The following is a 17,777-nucleotide window of genomic DNA, read 5'->3' on the forward strand; positions in this document are numbered from 1 at the left end:
CGTCTAAATGCCAGACAAAAAAAACTCACGACGGAGAGCAATTTTGCAAGTGTTGTTTTTGTAGTGCCAATTATTTAAAGCTGGCAACTGTTAAGTGCAACTGTAGAGATGTTTGTCCAGTATCGAAGCTGATATGGCTCTATGGAGAATTCATCACATCCAAAAGCTAACAATTGTCTTTTATAAACACTGACAGTTATTCAGGGTTCCTACAGTTAAAAGCAAGTTAGAATTAAGACTTTTTTATGCCACTTGGAATAAAATTAAGGACCAATTTGACAATAATATATATATATTGAAAAAACCCAACTCACAACAGTTCCTTCGGATTAAGGACAATTTTGCCCTTTCTTGGCTGACGGATGATGAATGATGGATGACTTTTTTTAAAATCCATGAAGACATGGAAGGTAGCACAGATCTGAGAAATTTGCTCGTTGGTGAGATTTCTTGCCGATATTGTGTTTCCTTCCAATTCCCACTGTGCAGTTTTGTTTTGTTTTTAAATCGGAGCCTTGTATGCATTGCCTTGTGTTGTTTTCAGCCATATTGAGAAATCTGGATTTAATGGCCAATTTAGTTGAAATTGCACTTCCTCGTTTGACACTATAGTGACAGCGAGTTAGCAGACTGTGGATCAAGTGCTCTGAGCATCATCAGTGAGTGTCGTTGGTTCCATAATCTTCCTGATCAATGTGACGTTAATGCGAGAAGAATTTGGCGTGACCAACAATTTTAAGACTTTACAATCCAACATCAGAAAAAAACAATTCATAAAATATTCTTAAATCTACTGCCCATGTCTTTGCATTTTTGGGATTTTAAGACATTTCAATTCCAATTACAGTCTTATTTTTAGATTTCTGAATTCAGCTACTTCTAAGGCTGATAAAGGACCTGCAGAAACCCTTTTTTTTGCAGACATTCTGTAAGTCCTTTACGTTTGATCACATGTGGCTCAGACACAACACCATCAAAATGAAAAGTTGACAAGCATTTTCCCTTCAACCCACCAGCAACAATTCTTATTTCGTTGAAGCTAACAGAACTAGGTGGTAGTTTTGTTTCTCAGTGAATCTGATCTAAACAGACATTTTCAACCGTGCTGGTACAAACCAGTATGGGTGCAGCCTCTTCCCCACAACATTTACTGGTGTTTTTTTCCCTCCCGTGTGCACTTGCACTACATAAATGGAGTTGGATCTGACATTACATCGCGGCTTGCTTTTAGTCAAACTGCAGGACAAAAGCTGTTCAGGTGCAGTGTAGCTCCTGTGTGGCTCAGTGGGAGGTAAGGCCTGAGGCAGGCTGCCGGTGAGGAGCCTGTTCACATACACAGCTTCCACCACTGGGCTGCCTCTCCACATTTCAGCCCCTCTCTTTCCCACATGTTAAAAATGCATCTGAGCGGCTGCGGCTTGGAGAAGGTAAAATATGAATGACAGCCTACAGTAAACAGCCGCTCTACAGACACAAACACTCATTCCTGCGCACAGAGACAAACGGGCAGGAGCACGGTGACTGAGCACTGAGGGCAAAGAAAAGTGATTAATGATTTTGACGTCACAGCACCATTAGATAAATTACATAAGGACATAACATGTAGGTCACGTCTAATTTTGGCCGTTGGTTGTTGTTCACGCAGAGAACAAGTGTGAAATAAACTGGGTCACATTTGCATGCACTTTGCACTCTTGCTGCATTTGATGACCCCGAAGCTTTTCAGATTATAATTAATTCCAAGGGACAAAACATCACAACACCTTTCTGCATACAGCATAATATAATCCTTTATTTAATACTCTGATGAAATGGGGCCTGCAGTAGGCCAGAACAGAACATATACACAAAACTCCCACAGTGAATCCAGTCCACATTCCCCTCAACCCCCTCCTCTCATTTCCTTTCTGCTCATCTCTTCGTTGTCTGCTCAGAGTGAAGCCACCGCTATGGAGGTGATGATGGACAGGGCAATGACTGTGTAGCCGGTGCGGTAGACTTCTGGGATTCTGAAGCCTTTGCCGATGTCCCACCACTGATAATAAACAATTAGGAGAAAAGAGAGACGTACGTTTGGAACAAGAAAGATCACCAGGATTTAAATCTTGCTAATAAATGTTCTATGAAATCAGTAACATGAGCAAATATGACAGAAATGAAAAACATAAATGGCATGAGATCTGTCTCCTTTAAAAAGCCTAAATGTACTCAATACTAAAATGTACTGACATTTGCTAGGTCTATAAATAAATGAGTAAGTAATTAAGTAAATAAATAAATAAATACTTACCAAGTGGCGGATGCCGTTATAGGTGTGGTAAGATACGGGGAAGGCGATCCCGAACTTGGCCAACCCAATGAGATAGGGGCCGACAGATAGCGAGTGGATCAAGTCCAGGTAGTAGGGGTAATTGCCCGGCAATACCAGCGCTGCCAAGGCAAAGGCCGAGATAGCTACACACAGACAAATGTAATGACACCAGAGATTGGATAAAGTGTGGGTGTGAACGGGTTTTTAAGAAAAATGTTGTGCATGCATGCCTTTAAGAGAAAGCAACAAGCGAGAAATGAACGCATGCCACGGATCAACATGCCTGCTACTGTTTGTTTTTGCTGGATTTGTTTCCATGAGTCACCACAGCACCAAACTGCACTGGCCAGTCATATTTAAGCAACTGTCTCAGTTATGTAAACTTTTCCCCATGCTGATTAAATTAAACAAAAGCCAAACAATGGCTCAGTATCAAACAGACTCTTCATTGGCTGCCCGTGAGAATGAATTGTGCTCAATGTTTCTGTTTAAGTTTCTTGCTCAATATTGATGATTCAAAGGCAGAATGGCAGGGGAAATGTTCCATTGAAACACAGCAGATGTGAAAGAATGTAAACACAAAAGACAGAGCTGCGCCAATATATACAAATACATCTATTGCATATATATGCACAGAAAACTTTTAAAATCAAACAAATTAATCACATTGTTTTATTCCTTACACAAACAAAGTGCCAAGACATCTAAACATTGCATTAAAAATTTATAGGAATCAATATGGCTTGTAAAAATCTCCTCTGCGGGTGATATTTTTAATTTCCCAGCCCTTTGCAAGTGAGCCAGAAAGTTGATTTCAGAAACTGTGATTGAGCACATGTGGTGTTTTGAAAGGTGCGACAAGTGTGTGGTGACTGTTTGTTGGCAGTTGAGGCTGTTGACCTTTATTGGACCCATTAACACATAAACAAAAGTGGGCCCAGCATTAACAGCATGGTACATCAAGGTCAAGAGAACTGATGTACGATGTCACAGCAACACATGCTCAACATTTACGCCACGCAAATGGATGAAAGCTGTAAGCAGTCCGGTATTAAGCTTGATTTCCACATGCACAGGGTTGAATTGTATTGAACAACTTCTGCTTTGTAATGCCAGTAAATGCTCTTAGCAGAAATCAATAGCGATGGACGAAAATGCCCTGAAGAGATTTTCAGGGTCAATCAAAAGCGGACAGTGGCAGCAGAAAAGCTTCACTTCGATGTCAGAATAAAATGCAAGACTCACACAGATATTATCAAGCAGCTTTGGGTAGTTTTATGTGTCATAATAAACTACAGAGGGAAGAATATTTGTAAGCATATCTATAACTTAAGCCATACATTAAAAAGGGGGAAAAACAATGTGTTACCTCCACTGAGTCCCACTCCAGTTCCTCTGTGTGTGATCGACATCATCATGGGGACAGACCATCTGAAATACAAAAAAAATGCCACGCATTTACTATAATGGGAGATATACAGTATGTGGTTGAAAAAAAACCACCCCAAACTACAAGTGGAAGCACAGCCGTTGCTTATTTATGCTTGAAATTTAAAAACTTTTTGTGTTTCTGGTTATGCTCAGGCTGGCAAGCTGCATCACTGCAACAAAGTACAGAAAGGAAAAAAAGGAACTCTTCAGGATTTTTTTGCTGCAGGCAGCAATGTTTACTCCAAGTGGTAGAGACTTGCAAGACAGGGCTGGGAGCCATGAAAGAGGTATTTCAAATAATTCAAATATAAAGTAAATGAAAACTAACACTTTCACTTACAAATTCCAATATCTACAGGTACAGTTAGAAATGAAGGTTTTGCTGTTACACAGAGCAACTTAAAACAGGTCAAAGATGATTTAAATCACATCATCAATGTGAGAATCAATCAACCAATGATAGGTTTTGAAGACAAAGTGCCCTGACATAGATTAGCCATCAGCATGATCCCAGCTTGCTCACTGTAGGACATGTACCCAAAGGTATGAAAACCTCTATCCTGCTGTTTTGTAAGAATGACATAAAAACAAGACAAGACATGAAAAGACAGCACGATCTAAAAATAGACTAATGGTAGTATTATTTTCAGTGTGGTTAACAAGCAGGGGTAGATTTTTTCGTGGTTTCAGAAATATTAAGCTGAAAATCTAAAACATAAATGGAGTGCACACTCTCATTTGAACAGCTGTGTCATGTCCATCCTTTACTTGAGATCTTTTTTTGGACAAGTAAAAAGACTACAAACAGGAGACATGGTGCACATACTTGTAAATGGTGAGATGAGGAGACATCGGCCTGTTTAACTTGGCATTTTTGGACCAAAACTTGTTCATCTCTTCCTTAGCTGTGGTTCCCATTGGAGCAGCACTGTGGAGAGAGGGAACAATGTTGAGGGCAAAGAAGTTTACAGTCAATTAGAACAATTTATATTATAACACATAGAATTTAGAATGTATCAGTATCATAATTATGAGTTGCAGCAGAGTATTTATGTAATCCACACTGTCTCTTCCTCCTCTCTCTTACACCCAAGTGCATGCTCTCTCTCTCTCTCTCTCTCTCTTACACACACACTCTCACACACACACACACACACACACACAACTTACTGTCTGTAGAGGACATTGTAGTGTGGCCTGGAGAGACAGACACCCTGGCCGGCCAAAGGCCCGGGCAAAAAAAAAACAAATGTGGGATTTAAGCTTTTACTTGATATTAGGATTTTAGTGTCTACAGTCACATAGAGAAGAAGAAACACATATAGTATCTAGCACACATCAACTTTATTTATGTAGAATCTCTAATAGAAGGAGTGTTACACATTATTTATATCAATGAATCCATTTTTATACTAACGATATAAAGTGCTGCTACAAAGCAATTGCTTAATCACATTTCTAGCAGCTATAGTTCTAAAACACCCTACTACTCTTATGCTGCCATAAACCCGAGCCAGCCTGATTACGGAGAAGAACAGATAAGGACCGTGCAGCCGTCAGTGCTTGATGAACTGTTCTTGAATATTATCGTGCGAGTGAAGTAAGTAATTAATTCCAGGTAATGAGATAATCATTGGTTGAATAAGCCTGAGCAGCGCTGTGCTCACCCTTTTCAACCACTTATGTTCACTGAAATGAACACATTTCGATTACGTAAACATTTGTCTCTTAACTAGTTAGCCTATTCTTTAGTTGATAGAGTTGATAAAGTCACGACAGCGTAGCAACTTAGCTGTCAACTAGCCAGCGATAGCCAAACGTTACGGTTAAGAAGCCTAGTTTGTCAATGTGATATAACGCTCAAATGAAGGCTAACGGCAGCAAAAAAAAAAAAAAAAAAGAAAAGATTTGAGTCCATCATTAATTGACAAAGAGCCAAAGTCCACCCCCTCCTAGCTTTCAAATACCCGATAAACAGCTAGCGTTAGCCCGCTAGCTAACGTCAGCTAGCACTGTCGCACCACATACACGGATAAATAAGCGAGGGAGAAAGTTACACTCAGGCAGGTTGTCCTCAGCTGTAACGCCTTTATGCTATAGATGCGTCAATTTGACATGATAACATGAAAACACGACACAAAAAGCTTTTTCCGAGCCCAAACATTATGTAGCACAGATGTACTGACCTTAGGAGGAGCGCCATGTTTGAGAAGCAGTGAACGGAAGTGACGTTGGCGGATGTTGTTGTTCCGCCCGGCTAAAACCTTGAACGCTTGTTTTGAGGTCAGGCAGGCGTGGCAAGAGTGAGGTGAGGACGTGCGATTACCATATGCATTTTTCCCTATTTACATATATAAGATATTTACATAGTGGTGAGCCAGTATACGTGTATAATGTCCCTTTCCAGTTACAATAAATAGGCAAATAAATAAATATGGCTTACAGATAAATAATGTAACAATAATAATAATAATAATAATAATAATAATAATAATAATAATAATAATAATAATAATAATAATAATAATATGGATAAGTTTAAGTTTAAAATAAACTTCTGTTTCTTTCTTTTAACTTTTTATAATTATTTAACATAAAGACCATACATAAGATTAGACAGAGAAGGTGTTTACAATAAAGTTAACATATTTGTGAATATGTTTGGTCTTTTCATGGACATATTCAACCACATCTTCAGTGGTGATATTACTTTCCAAAATGTACCTATTAGGCTATATCCCAAACTTACCCGTTTGTAGCCCAGTGAAAACAGCATAAGAAATATAGGCTGCAAATATGTATGACAAAACAGTGATCATAATAATTAAATACAAACTAAAGTTAAAACAAAACCCAAAAAAAGTCTGTTTCAGTAAAATGTGGAAACTACTATCAGTTGTAGGCTGCTATGCTTATTTATTTATGTATTTATTTTTGCATTAGTTTAGATTAGATGTGAAACAATTAGCCTTGTTCATAATTGTTGATTAATTGATCACTTACAATATATTGGCATTTTTTATAATCAGGTTATCATCAAAGTAATTTTTAAAGGACAATTGCCACATATTCTCTGGTTGTGAGAACTGTTTGCTTTTTTCTGTCCTATGGAATTAAAAAAAACAACAGATCGAAAAGACAAAAAGCACATTCATCATTGTGAAAGTAATTAATAGCTGTGGTCCTACTCAAGTTTGTTTATACAGTGTCTTTCCACAAAACAACCCAATAAATTGATATCAAGGAATTGCAAGATTAAATGATGTAATACAGTGTTTGCCAAAATTGGTAGCAAGGAAACAATGGGAAGAACATGAGAACATGAGAAAAACTGCAAACTCGTATGCAGTCTAAACCTGAAATATTCTAACCAATCTTATGGATCCCAAGATAGAAGACAGGAAAACATAAGGTAAAACTGCAGCCACACTCACATCCAGTGTCAGGAAAAACGAATGCAGAAGTATTGAAAAAAAAACACATACACAATCATACCTACTCATGTAGATAGCAAATAGGCAGTAAGGTTAATGATGCCCAGAAGCAGCCCTAGACTGGGCTCCCAGTGGCCTGGTCCTGTATTAATGTTGCATAAAGTATAAGAACAGACCATGTAGCACTCAGAGTAGAAAATATATGGGCTGTTTATATGAGGGTTACAACTCCTTCTAACAAATATTAAGACTAGTTTTGATCTTTCCTTTGACTTAATATTTAAAGCTTTCTGAACATATAACATAAGAAGACATGAGTACATACATAATAGATGAGATCAGGGAGATATGAGTGAAGGCAGAGCCTGACTGACACCGTTTTCTTTTTTTAAGGCCAATGTCAATATTTATATTTTATGGTTTAAAAATCTGATAACAATTTACATTGTATATGGTATGATTTTTTTTCCCAACATAAACGCACATTATTGATGTGAGTGTTAAAGAATTATGACCAAAATATGCAGAGAAGGACATTTTACACTGACAAGTAAATGTGACAGTGCTTTCTGGTGAACAAATGTTATAATAGTAACACAGTTTCTATATTACCTCAGTCATATCTTTGGCAAATTTGGATTAAATTCTTTTTTACTGTACTTATTGGCTGGCTATATACTGATATATCTGTCCTTGCCATTAATCTGCTATTATTATTATTATTATTATTATTATTATTATTATTATTATTATTATTATTATTATTATTATTATTATTATTATTATTATTTATTATTATTATTATTATTATTATTATTATTATTATTTTTACTATGATCTGTGTAGCATCAGCTGAAACACAACATACAAAGTCAGATCTGGTTAAGCAGAAAACATTAGAATTATTGGTACGTGTGGTGTCCTACCATGCGTGGATTATGAGACACACAAACACACAAATACAAAAAAGGCTTCACTACCCCTCAGAGCAAGACACAAAGACTTTGTTGTGATTTTGCCTTTTGTTGTTGTTGTTTTGTGTCTCTGTGGTGATTTTTGTGTCCCGCTGTTGTCATAATCCATCTCTATGTGTAACTGTCTTGACTTTTTATATCTTTCTTTCTTTGCTTGTTGTAGCAGATGTTTTGTGTCTTCTTGCGGTTCATTTGCATTTCTTTGTTGTCATACTGTGGCTCTTTTCAGTTGGTTTGCTTTTTTTTGTGTGTGTGTCTCTTTGTAGTTCCTTAATGAATGCCCAGGGGCCCTGATACTTTGGGCCCTTGAGCCTGTGCTCAGCAGACACATTCAGAAATCCATCCATGCATCTTACATATTGAAATTGACAGACTGTTCAATACATTTACCCAATTTAATGTTTAACCATCAATTTCTCATGCGTTATTATGTAATACTGGCAATAAGACATACTGTTGACCACAAAATCAATCAATAAATAATTAGTCAGGAATATTTTGGAATATATTTAATTTGGTACATTTCACATGGCCATGATACATCACTTTTGTAACACTTTATGTAAGGCACATAGGTGTACATTACCATTGTTCTGCTGGAAATGTTTTCTGAGAAAACAAAAAGGAAAAACTCAAAGCACAATCAAAAGCCTATTTTCAGCAGTATTTTTTATGATAATCAGATTTGTGAACTGATCCATGCAATATTACAACTGACACACACGCACATTTCTCCCCTCACAAGGACGCACACATTCACATGCACGCACATGCACACACAAACACACACACACACACACACACTCACAGACACACAATTCAAACTGACATTTTCTGAATGTTAATAATATGTCTCCTGCTCCACCCAACCTGGAAGAGAGAGACAGAAAGAGAGAAAGTGTCAGAGACCAAAATGACAGGCGAGCAGTTTTCATAATATCCTTTTGTAACGTTCTATTTGTATTCATCTCGTTGCCTTTGTCTCTGTACATTTCCAAATGAATCCCCTTATAACTCCAAGACTCTGATCAGCAGCCCGTGACACACAGATTAACAGAAATGATTAACTGTCACGATAAATTGTATTTGTCTCCCCATGTCTTGGCCCTCATCAGCTGAAACGGCGCGGCAGTGAACAGATTTGGAGCTATTGTAGTGTAGCGCATATCGCGTGTGTGATCTTTGGGGCATATCTCAAGAGTCTTCATCAGCCCGCTTTAATTTCCTTTCTCATCATTCTCTGCTGTTTCTGTTGGCGTTGGACAGGTATAATATGTTCCCTGGTGCAAGTTTTACATATGTTCACCAATTTGTTTGAGTTTGATTGCTGCCTACACGCCAGACAGTTCACATGCTGCTAAAGGTTTTTGCCTTAGGCCAAAAGAAGAATCACTGTGATCACATTGCTTCTCTGCTTCTGTCAACAAAATGAGAAGTGGCGTATGTTTTTACCCCAGTCTGTTCATTAGCAAAATATATTAAAAAGTTACGAAGGACGTTGGTTGAAATCTAGTGCAGATGCAGCCCTTGGCCCAAGAATCAGATCAAATTAGATTTCAGAGGTGATGTGTGATTTTCAACACTGAATGTTTTCTTGTTTATTTGCCATGATTTCATGCTTCATTTATCAAATTGAATTCCTGAGCAAAGTGCCAGACAGCAGTGCATTTACATGCTATTTTGTCAGAAATCAAACCTGGAAGACAAACGGTAATCATTCGAGTGTTGCGGAGGCTGCAGCTCTGAAAAGCTGGAAAATTGTTCAGCTTTGAGTGGCTTGCTGGAAGCCTGATCATTTTCAGCTGTGTTGGTTAAAGCTAGGGTTAACAATATCCTGGATATGGAAATTATTACAGTTCCTACCTTATAATATGAGCAAAAAAAAAAAAAAAGAAAACACATAACCACATGAAAATCTGCCAGACAAACTATGCAAATCGCAAAATTTGCATCATGTGCTTTGTCCAAAAAACAAAAATGAAAGAGATTTCAAAATGACAGCTGCTAGTGTTGAAAATCCATGTTTTCAAACCCACGCTTTAAACATTACACCAAAATTAAAGCTTACAGCTGTTGTCGTCAATAGTCATCCATAACTGATGCCACATTGTTTTGTAAAATTGGTACCTGTACCTTTCCTCTTTTTTTCTTTCCTTTTTTTATGTTCTGGCATTTCTTTATTTTGTCAGAGGGAGACACACAGAGACAGGAAATGTGATATGTAGCAAAGGCCCCTGCACTTTCCTTTTTTAATCTCAGTTTTAAAAAGTTCAGTCTTGTTTCTATTGAATGTTTTTGTGCTTGTTTGGACTGACATTGAACTTGATTGTTGACCAAATGTCACCATCTGTCAAATGCTTGCTGGGATCCTTCAGGTCGGATCAGCAAAGCAGAGCTGTGGAGACTTTGTCAATCAGTGTGTCCTTAAAGGAGCGGACAGTCTCCTCTTTAAGATCTGTTTTTTTTACAAGGACGGTAGGAAGGGTGAGAGAGGTAGAGAGGACTGAAGAAAAGGTCTTGATGGAAAATGGCACATGTGGTTCCTGAGATATGGGTGTCAATCACTACACCATCACTTGGCAATTTTTTTTTCTTTCAGCTTATTAACAAGACAAAGAAGGTTGAAACCTTTTAATCTTGGTTTCTCTTAATAACTGCTTACCTCCAGGGCTCCTCCTCAGAATGAATTTACGGACCTCATCATAAATGAAGATGAGAAGACTGTATGGGAAGGCACAGAACCACCACAGGGGCCTGAGAGAGAGAGAGAGAGAGAGAAAGGAGTTCAACAGTGGCGGGGATGGATAGAGTAGCAGTGAGTCGCAGGCAGAGTGCAAAATTGTTAAATTCATTGCAGCCATTTTTGAATATTAAGGATAACAACGTGGTGTTTAAGAAGATCACAGACTTCATTTAAAGTCGAGAGTGACAGGCTAATGGCAGCCTATTAGGTCTTTAAGAGGTTATTTTTCGGTTCGGTGGAGATATGCATATGCAGAGCGTACTTCAGGGGGTACATGCGCAAGGCAATGTCCATTCCAGGGCAGTAGGAGAGGAAGGCAGCCAGAGAGGTCTCGACAAACAGACCGAAGATCAGGATCCTGTTCCTGTTGAGCAGAAAAAAAAGAAAAGGTTCAAACTAATCAAAAGCACTCATAGAAATCTTCAAAAATGTTACAGTCCATTACTGATTTAAATCTACTTTCATACATGGTTGGATTTTACATCATTCTACCCATTTTTACTCAGCTCTCCCCTCCTTTCTTCCTTCCGCACTTACTTCATGCCCTGCTGGAAGAGGGAATTCCTCCTGGTCTTGCAGATGATGAGATCGGCCCATTGCACAACTACAATGCTGATGAAGAAGGAGGTGTGGCAGGTGAACTCAACGATCTTCCTCTGCTCATAGGTCTGCAAGGTTGAAACACACATTGTATTTATTTCCATATGAGTGTGAGAATATTCAAAGGGTTGTGCTGCTTTGTCTTTGTCCTCGCTCCTTACCCACTGCTGCCCATAGCTGTCCTCCTGATCATTTACTTCGCGGTCATCCCAACTGACGCGGACACCCAGCAGATCAATCGGATGGAAGCCATTCTCAGCCAAAATCACAAAGTAGGTGAAAAAACCAGCGAGAGCCTGCATCATGCCTGGAAACAAAAAAAAGTGTATTGGATCAAAGCCAAAACTTCATCTATTTATCTTTTCTCTGAGTTTGTAGTAGGGATTAACTAATCATTCATAGCGCTGATTTTTTTGAAGTGGGGCTGTATGAGGATCTTATATATAGTCAGTGTATCACAAACAATAGGTGGCGGTAAGCATGCTCCCTGTTTGGAGAAGCAGACGGGGCTAGCACCCCAGAAGCTCAGCAATGCATCACTGTGGATGGGGGTCAGCTGCGAAACTTTTTTTTTTTTTGAAAAAAAAAAAAAAACATACCTAAGTCTACCTCAATCTAATTGAACCCTATAATGAGATTTTCATTCCCCACCTTGCTGTCAGACAGCTCTTTCCTTTTTACTACATTTTCTCAACCATATGACATTGGTATTCCTACATAAAAGCGTAGCTGCACTGCTCATTGTATTACGCCGCAGGTCAGCTGTTTGAGTCAGACTGTCATCGACTTATGGAAGAGACAACAAATACAAGAAAATTTAAAAAAACAAAAACTGGGTAATATTTGACAGCACTGACAAAATGCCATTCACTGCGCAGACAAAAGGATATGTTTGGGAACCAGAGTATACAAAGGAAGGGGAGACTTGCTGAGGAAGACTGAACTGACTGAGACAAAAGAGGGGAAACTTCTGTTGAGACTAATGGTGTCATATGTAAATTCATGCTTTCAGACCCAGAAAGCTTCTGCTGCTATGAGTGAAACTTGGTTGCACAACATCAGGACCTTTCTGAATCAGAAAATGCCAGCGCTTCAAACTTTAATGGTTGTTTTATCAGTCGTTTCATTTATTTGTAGGTATTTAGCATCATTATAGATGATGATTGGCTACGGCAAAGCTCTTCAGCAAGTGTCTCTGTTGCTTATTTGATGCAGGTTTTACATACGGTAACCCCCTTGAGAGAAATGTTTGTTGTTAACGTGGAGTTGTGATGTTTATATTCAATATTACTAGCCACAGCTAGTATCATGTACTCTTTTGAACAGTCCAGAAAAACACAAGCATACACCATCTTTGAAATCTTTAGGAAAGTGAAGTCTTGTTTCAGTCGCATCACGCAACAGCACTCTCTGACCCAAACAGCTGACCTTTAGCGTAATACAGTGCACAACACAGTTAAGCGATTGCAATACAAAAGTTATATGGTTGAGAAAATGCAGTGCCAATGGAAAGAGATGTCTGACGGCAAGATAAAGAGGTGAGAGACGTCTACTTCAACTGTGTTTTTTTTTCTAGGGAGGCCTTTTTTTGAAGTGGCAAAAATATGTTTTGCAGCTAACCCCCATGTACAGCAATACAGTGCTGTTCTTCTTGGGCGCTAGTCCTGTCTGCATATCAAACAGGGAGTGTGCCAACCACCATCTACTGCATGTAATAGAGTGACCATAGATAGGTACCTCAGTCCCACTTAAAAAAAATTATATATTTTATGGCAACACTTTATTTAAACAAGTGTGTAATTTACTAATAATATCTCTGTGAAGTTTCTGTAAAGAACTATCTAATTTGATACCAATAATAGAGTAAATTGATACAAATTATCATTAATATCAGCCCGACTGGTTTTGTTTTCACCTTGTGGATCTGTGTGTTTTGCCATTATGGCGAAATGAGATCCTGGTGACGCCAACTGTAGCGGGAATTACCACAGAGGACCATTTTCGGTATTTACCAAGTGTTTTTATGTTGTTTTGTCCGTAGACAGATTTTGTCAACACAATAACTTCGCAACGGTGCAAGATTCAGTCACAAAACTATACACTTGTGTAGCTGAGATGAAAATTAAGGTTGAGCCTGAAGATGGGCATGGTTCCAGCAAGGGGTCCGGGGGTAGAGGGGTAGGAAGAAGGGAAGTGCATGTCACCCATTTCATCCTTTTTGTGTTTTGAAGACACTAATCTCAGTGCTACTTAAACCATTAGCACATTCATTTTGTGGTATAAATACAGCTACCGTAATGAATGGATGGATACAAGACCATTGTGTAAATTGTATGCCACTGGATTTGATTTTTACACACACTGCTGTATCCCATTACAGAGTAGCAGGGGGGCAATGTTATTACAGAACAAGTAGGAAAATTACAGGATTAACAGATAATGGCTGTTGTTTGACAAAAGCAATTTTGACAGCAGCTCTAATAATACAAAAACGGTCCAATATTTTGTATCACTTATTTACAGGAGTGATACCAAAATATGACACATAAACTGACCTAGAAAGTGCACATTTTTGACACTCTGGACATTCAGCCTCAGTCCACTTGCTGTTTGCCACTTAATATTTGTTCGACAACAGCACAGGTGATTATATCTTCCTCCCTCTGCCCTCTACAATATTGCCGTTTTGTAAGTAAATTGCTCTAGACAGCTGAGAACTGCAATAATAGCCGATAGTGAGTTTTAATTTCATGCTGGAAAATGTGTTTTGTCAGAGTGGGCGTAACGTTTTCAACATGATGGACATCCTATTTCAAAGCGAAAGTCTTCACATACACAAAACCACTACAAGCACTGATAAAGGATTGAGACGTTGCTTGTTAATCATCTCATTCATTATGTTGCTAAATTGAGACCCTGCACCAGGTTAGTGTTTACGTTGACAGACGTTAGCGTCACTTTTGAGTGATAAGAAAATTGGCTGCATCTGTTTTTATGATGCTGTAATGTTTACTTCTCCTCCTGGTGCTTGCTTATTGGAGACCCTGCTGTCATTGTATGTCACTCTAGATCGCATCATCAGTTAAATGTTTATGGTCTTTGCTTCAGGACTTCAAGCTGTAATGTCAGAACGGCGGATTGTAAATGTGATTTGATGTGACCTGCAAAAGTTTCGCCCCAGTGGTGGTCAACTCAGAGGGATTATGCACTGTAAAATTTGGGTTGAAAAGTTGATCATGTTATCTTGAAAACCAACTGCCTTGAAAACTATTAGTCTTAAATTAAGTTTACTTTATATCTAATTTTTAAGTTTACTCAAAATGTAGCTGTATTTACTTCATTTTGTGAATTTGTTGCAACTTAAAAATGACAAGTGAAATTACTTTGTTCTTTCAAAGTGTTAGCAACTTCAGTAGACCAAGTTAGTGTGACCTAACTTCATAATGACAAAGATGATTTTGCCAGTGATGAACTTTGGAGATCTGCAAGTTCTTTTTTGTTTGTTTAAGAATATACAAATATGGGGTGTCCTGGTGGTTCAGTAGGTAGAGCAGGCATACCATATACAAAGGATGCATACTCCCTGCAGTGGCTGCAGGTTCAAGTCTGGCCTCAGCCCTTTGCCGCATGTCATCCTGTCTCTCTCCCCTTTCATACTATATCTGTCTTATCTAATAAAAACCCCACAAATATCTTTAATTTTTTTTTTTTTTTACAAATTTGAATGACTAGTTTGCAACCAGCAGTGCACAGTAATTTTGGTTTGCTGAAGTTGATAAAACTTAGAAAGATTATTGATAAAACTTGTCATTTCTAAGTTGTAGCAACTTTACAAAATGAAGTAAATACAGCTACATTTTGAGTAACCATAACAATTAGATATATAAAGTAAACATAAATCAAGACTAATAGTTATACTTGCTTACATTTTTTTCCAAGGCAGTCAGTTTCCTAGATTTTTTTTTCAAGTCAAATCAACTTGCAAGATATTACAGTGATGTGATTTGCTGGCTGTTTTGAGCGTGTTCAGCTTTAAATTGAATGTCATCCAATGAAACCCTGTCATATTTTGACCCATTTAACAGCCTATAAAATTGGGCCAGCATTTGAGTTTCACTGTTCCCAAACCATATAAAGCCAGAGATAAAAAGCATGCATTCAAGTAAGGCTAGATTAAGTAGAAAATAGTTGCACTCTCCACTCTCAATTTGCTGCAAATGTCACGACAATTAGCAGAAAATTGTGGGAGTCTCTCCTGCCTGTCTGCTCACCTCTCGATCTGTTTTTCCTTAACTGTATGTACCTAAACATTTATAAAGGCGATGAGAAACGCCAAGATGTCTGATAAATGTCAATATTTAATGTTTTTATGCCTGTGATGTTTATTATAACCATAACTTCACTACGAGAGGCCTGTCACAGTGATTCATGTTTAAGAGCTGAGAGAGCTTAAGAGGACAAACCTATCTGTCCGTATGCCATGCTGATGAGGCGTTCATTGACCAGCTTGTCCGTTTTGGGGTTCCTTGGTTGGCGTTTCATGATGTCACTCTCAGCTGTCTCATAGGCCAATGAGATGGCAGGAACCTGGAGGGAACGGGAGGACAGCACGGCTCATTTTAAGCAGCCTGTACAATAAATGTTCAGAAATTTATCTTTGTGGCAACGGTACAAAGGCATGATGACAGCGCCAGACACGGGCTACCCCTAGACATATCACCATTAATATGATTCAGCATTCAATCACCATGTGGAAGGAGAAAAGACAGGAAAAAGGGCAAGGAGGGGGAAAAAGAGGAAGTGACAGTGACAAAGAGAGGGGCGGAGAGAGAGGGGAGGCTGATAGTGAATTTTGAGACACTCATAAAATACGAGAGTAGAAAGGTCTCTGTAATAAAGATCTTATATTGGCTGGTTTTACCAGGTAAGCACCAGAGCAATATGTGTGACTTAGAGCAGGATATCTGTGCGACTTAGGTGGGATTTGAGGTGGGGACTTGGCACTGTGTGAAACTGAACACATGCTCTGCGGTCTACAAATCCAGTTTGTTTTGGTGTTACCCTCCCCTGACCCACAGCTGCCGACAAAGACAAGGAGAGGGAAAAGGATGTGACTGTGCTTGGCATCGATTTTTTACACCTCTGAAAATGTGTGTGTATGTGTGATCATGTGCAATATCCAAAACTGAAGCATCCTTAAGTGTGCCACATCCTGCTTTGATAAACATCTTTTGCAGCCATCCTTTTCCACATGGCAGTGCTTGCTAAAAATAATCATAGCCGACTCCAAGTGCTGCTTGTCACTGCTAAATCTCAGCAGAGCCCTCAAGCCTGTTGCCTGGAGTTGAACTAAGCTGTTAACAAGCTGTTAACAACCTCACCAGCAGACATGGGAAATTTGTAATTTTACTTGTGTACTGTACTATAAACACTTTTTAGGTACTTTATTGAATATTTCATTTTTTTTTTTCATTTTTAGGGTCCTGCTCTTCAAAGCAGACATCCAGCTGTTCGCTCCACCAGCAGTTATTAAATACATGCAGACATGCTACTTTGAAGGGAAGGGTTTTTATATGCAAAACAGTTGAACAAACAAGGTGCTTTTAAACTTCAGTCATCACATCTTTGAAGAGATATCCAGCCAATAAAGGATGCACTGTCCCTGTGATCTCAGACAGTTAAGTAAATATTTGTGAACATGAACAAATCTGTCCCGCTGCTGCAAAACCAAAAAAGTTCATCTTTAATGTCACCAGAGTAAAATCAGTGGAGCTGCTTTATTAACAATGTTAGATCTTCTTTTTCTTTAACCTGTGGAGACTTAAAATGCGTCTTGACAGTCAGATATAAGGCTTTTATAGTACATGTTCCTCATAACTTGTAGGATTTTTGCTTTTGGCTCACTGGGAAGTATAAAAACCAGTTTCAGCCACATGCTGGTGGCTGAGAACAGGAAAAATTAAAGTTACAGTAATGAACACAAGTGAACAAGTCCTTTTGAATATATTCATCCTGTGCTTCCTTTCTTTCGCAATGATGGATTACGCCCCTCAGGCAAGCAGTGTGCCAGCAACTCTTTTTGTTGCTGCTGGAAATACAATGGAGAGACTGGCATCTGGAAATGGCAGAGCTGTGAAATGTAAATCTGTATGTGAGCGTCACCCGGTCTTTGTTCCGCTCGAACAAATGGTCGTCGGCGGTGAGCCAAAAGTGAGTTTCACCCACCAACAGAAAGAACAAATTAAACCAAACATTTTGTTCTTTTTACCTTCAGGCGCTCATAT

The 17,777-nt window shown here is 38.6% G+C and overlaps 2 protein-coding genes across 2 annotated transcripts in view; both read right to left on the reverse strand.

The window, feature by feature from the left end:
- Positions 1-1,772: 1,772 nt before the first annotated feature.
- sdhc (succinate dehydrogenase complex, subunit C, integral membrane protein) lies at positions 1,773-4,967 on the reverse strand. The gene is made up of 5 exons (XM_042497964.1): positions 4,913-4,967; positions 4,569-4,670; positions 3,681-3,742; positions 2,291-2,454; positions 1,773-2,035 (listed from the first exon to the last, which is right to left on the reverse strand). The coding sequence occupies exons 2-5, from the start codon at positions 4,658-4,660 to the stop codon at positions 1,931-1,933; spliced, it is 423 nt and encodes a 140-aa protein (XP_042353898.1). The 5' UTR covers positions 4,661-4,670; positions 4,913-4,967; the 3' UTR covers positions 1,773-1,930.
- A 3,706-nt stretch (positions 4,968-8,673) lies between these two features.
- atp1a2a (ATPase Na+/K+ transporting subunit alpha 2a) overlaps positions 8,674-17,777 on the reverse strand; it is a 46,913-nt gene continuing 37,809 nt past the window's right edge. The window contains exons 19-24 of the mRNA XM_042498280.1: positions 15,957-16,080; positions 11,655-11,800; positions 11,431-11,561; positions 11,156-11,257; positions 10,813-10,904; positions 8,674-9,020 (exon numbers count right to left, since the gene is read on the reverse strand). Coding sequence (XP_042354214.1) covers positions 8,992-9,020; positions 10,813-10,904; positions 11,156-11,257; positions 11,431-11,561; positions 11,655-11,800; positions 15,957-16,080 — 624 coding nt within the window. The 3' untranslated portion in view covers positions 8,674-8,991. The remainder of the gene's footprint in view (positions 9,021-10,812; positions 10,905-11,155; positions 11,258-11,430; positions 11,562-11,654; positions 11,801-15,956; positions 16,081-17,777) is intronic.

Source organism: Plectropomus leopardus, chromosome 12 (assembly GCF_008729295.1).
Source record: "Plectropomus leopardus isolate mb chromosome 12, YSFRI_Pleo_2.0, whole genome shotgun sequence".
Lineage (NCBI taxonomy): Eukaryota > Metazoa > Chordata > Actinopteri > Perciformes > Serranidae > Plectropomus > Plectropomus leopardus.

What these genes read in the sequence shown, in the direction of transcription:
- sdhc (XM_042497964.1), bottom strand. Translation starts at nt 4,660, where the DNA reads ATGGGAACCACAGCTAAGGAAGAGATGAACAAGTTTTGGTCCAAAAAT. An exon ending in CCTCATCTCACCATTTACAA is followed by an intron (nt 3,743 to 4,568) that starts GTATGTGCACCA and finishes TTTGTATTTCAG; the next exon opens with ATGGTCTGTCCCCATGATGA. An exon ending in ATAACGGCATCCGCCACTTG is followed by an intron (nt 2,036 to 2,290) that starts GTAAGTATTTAT and finishes GTTTATTATCAG; the next exon opens with TGGTGGGACATCGGCAAAGG.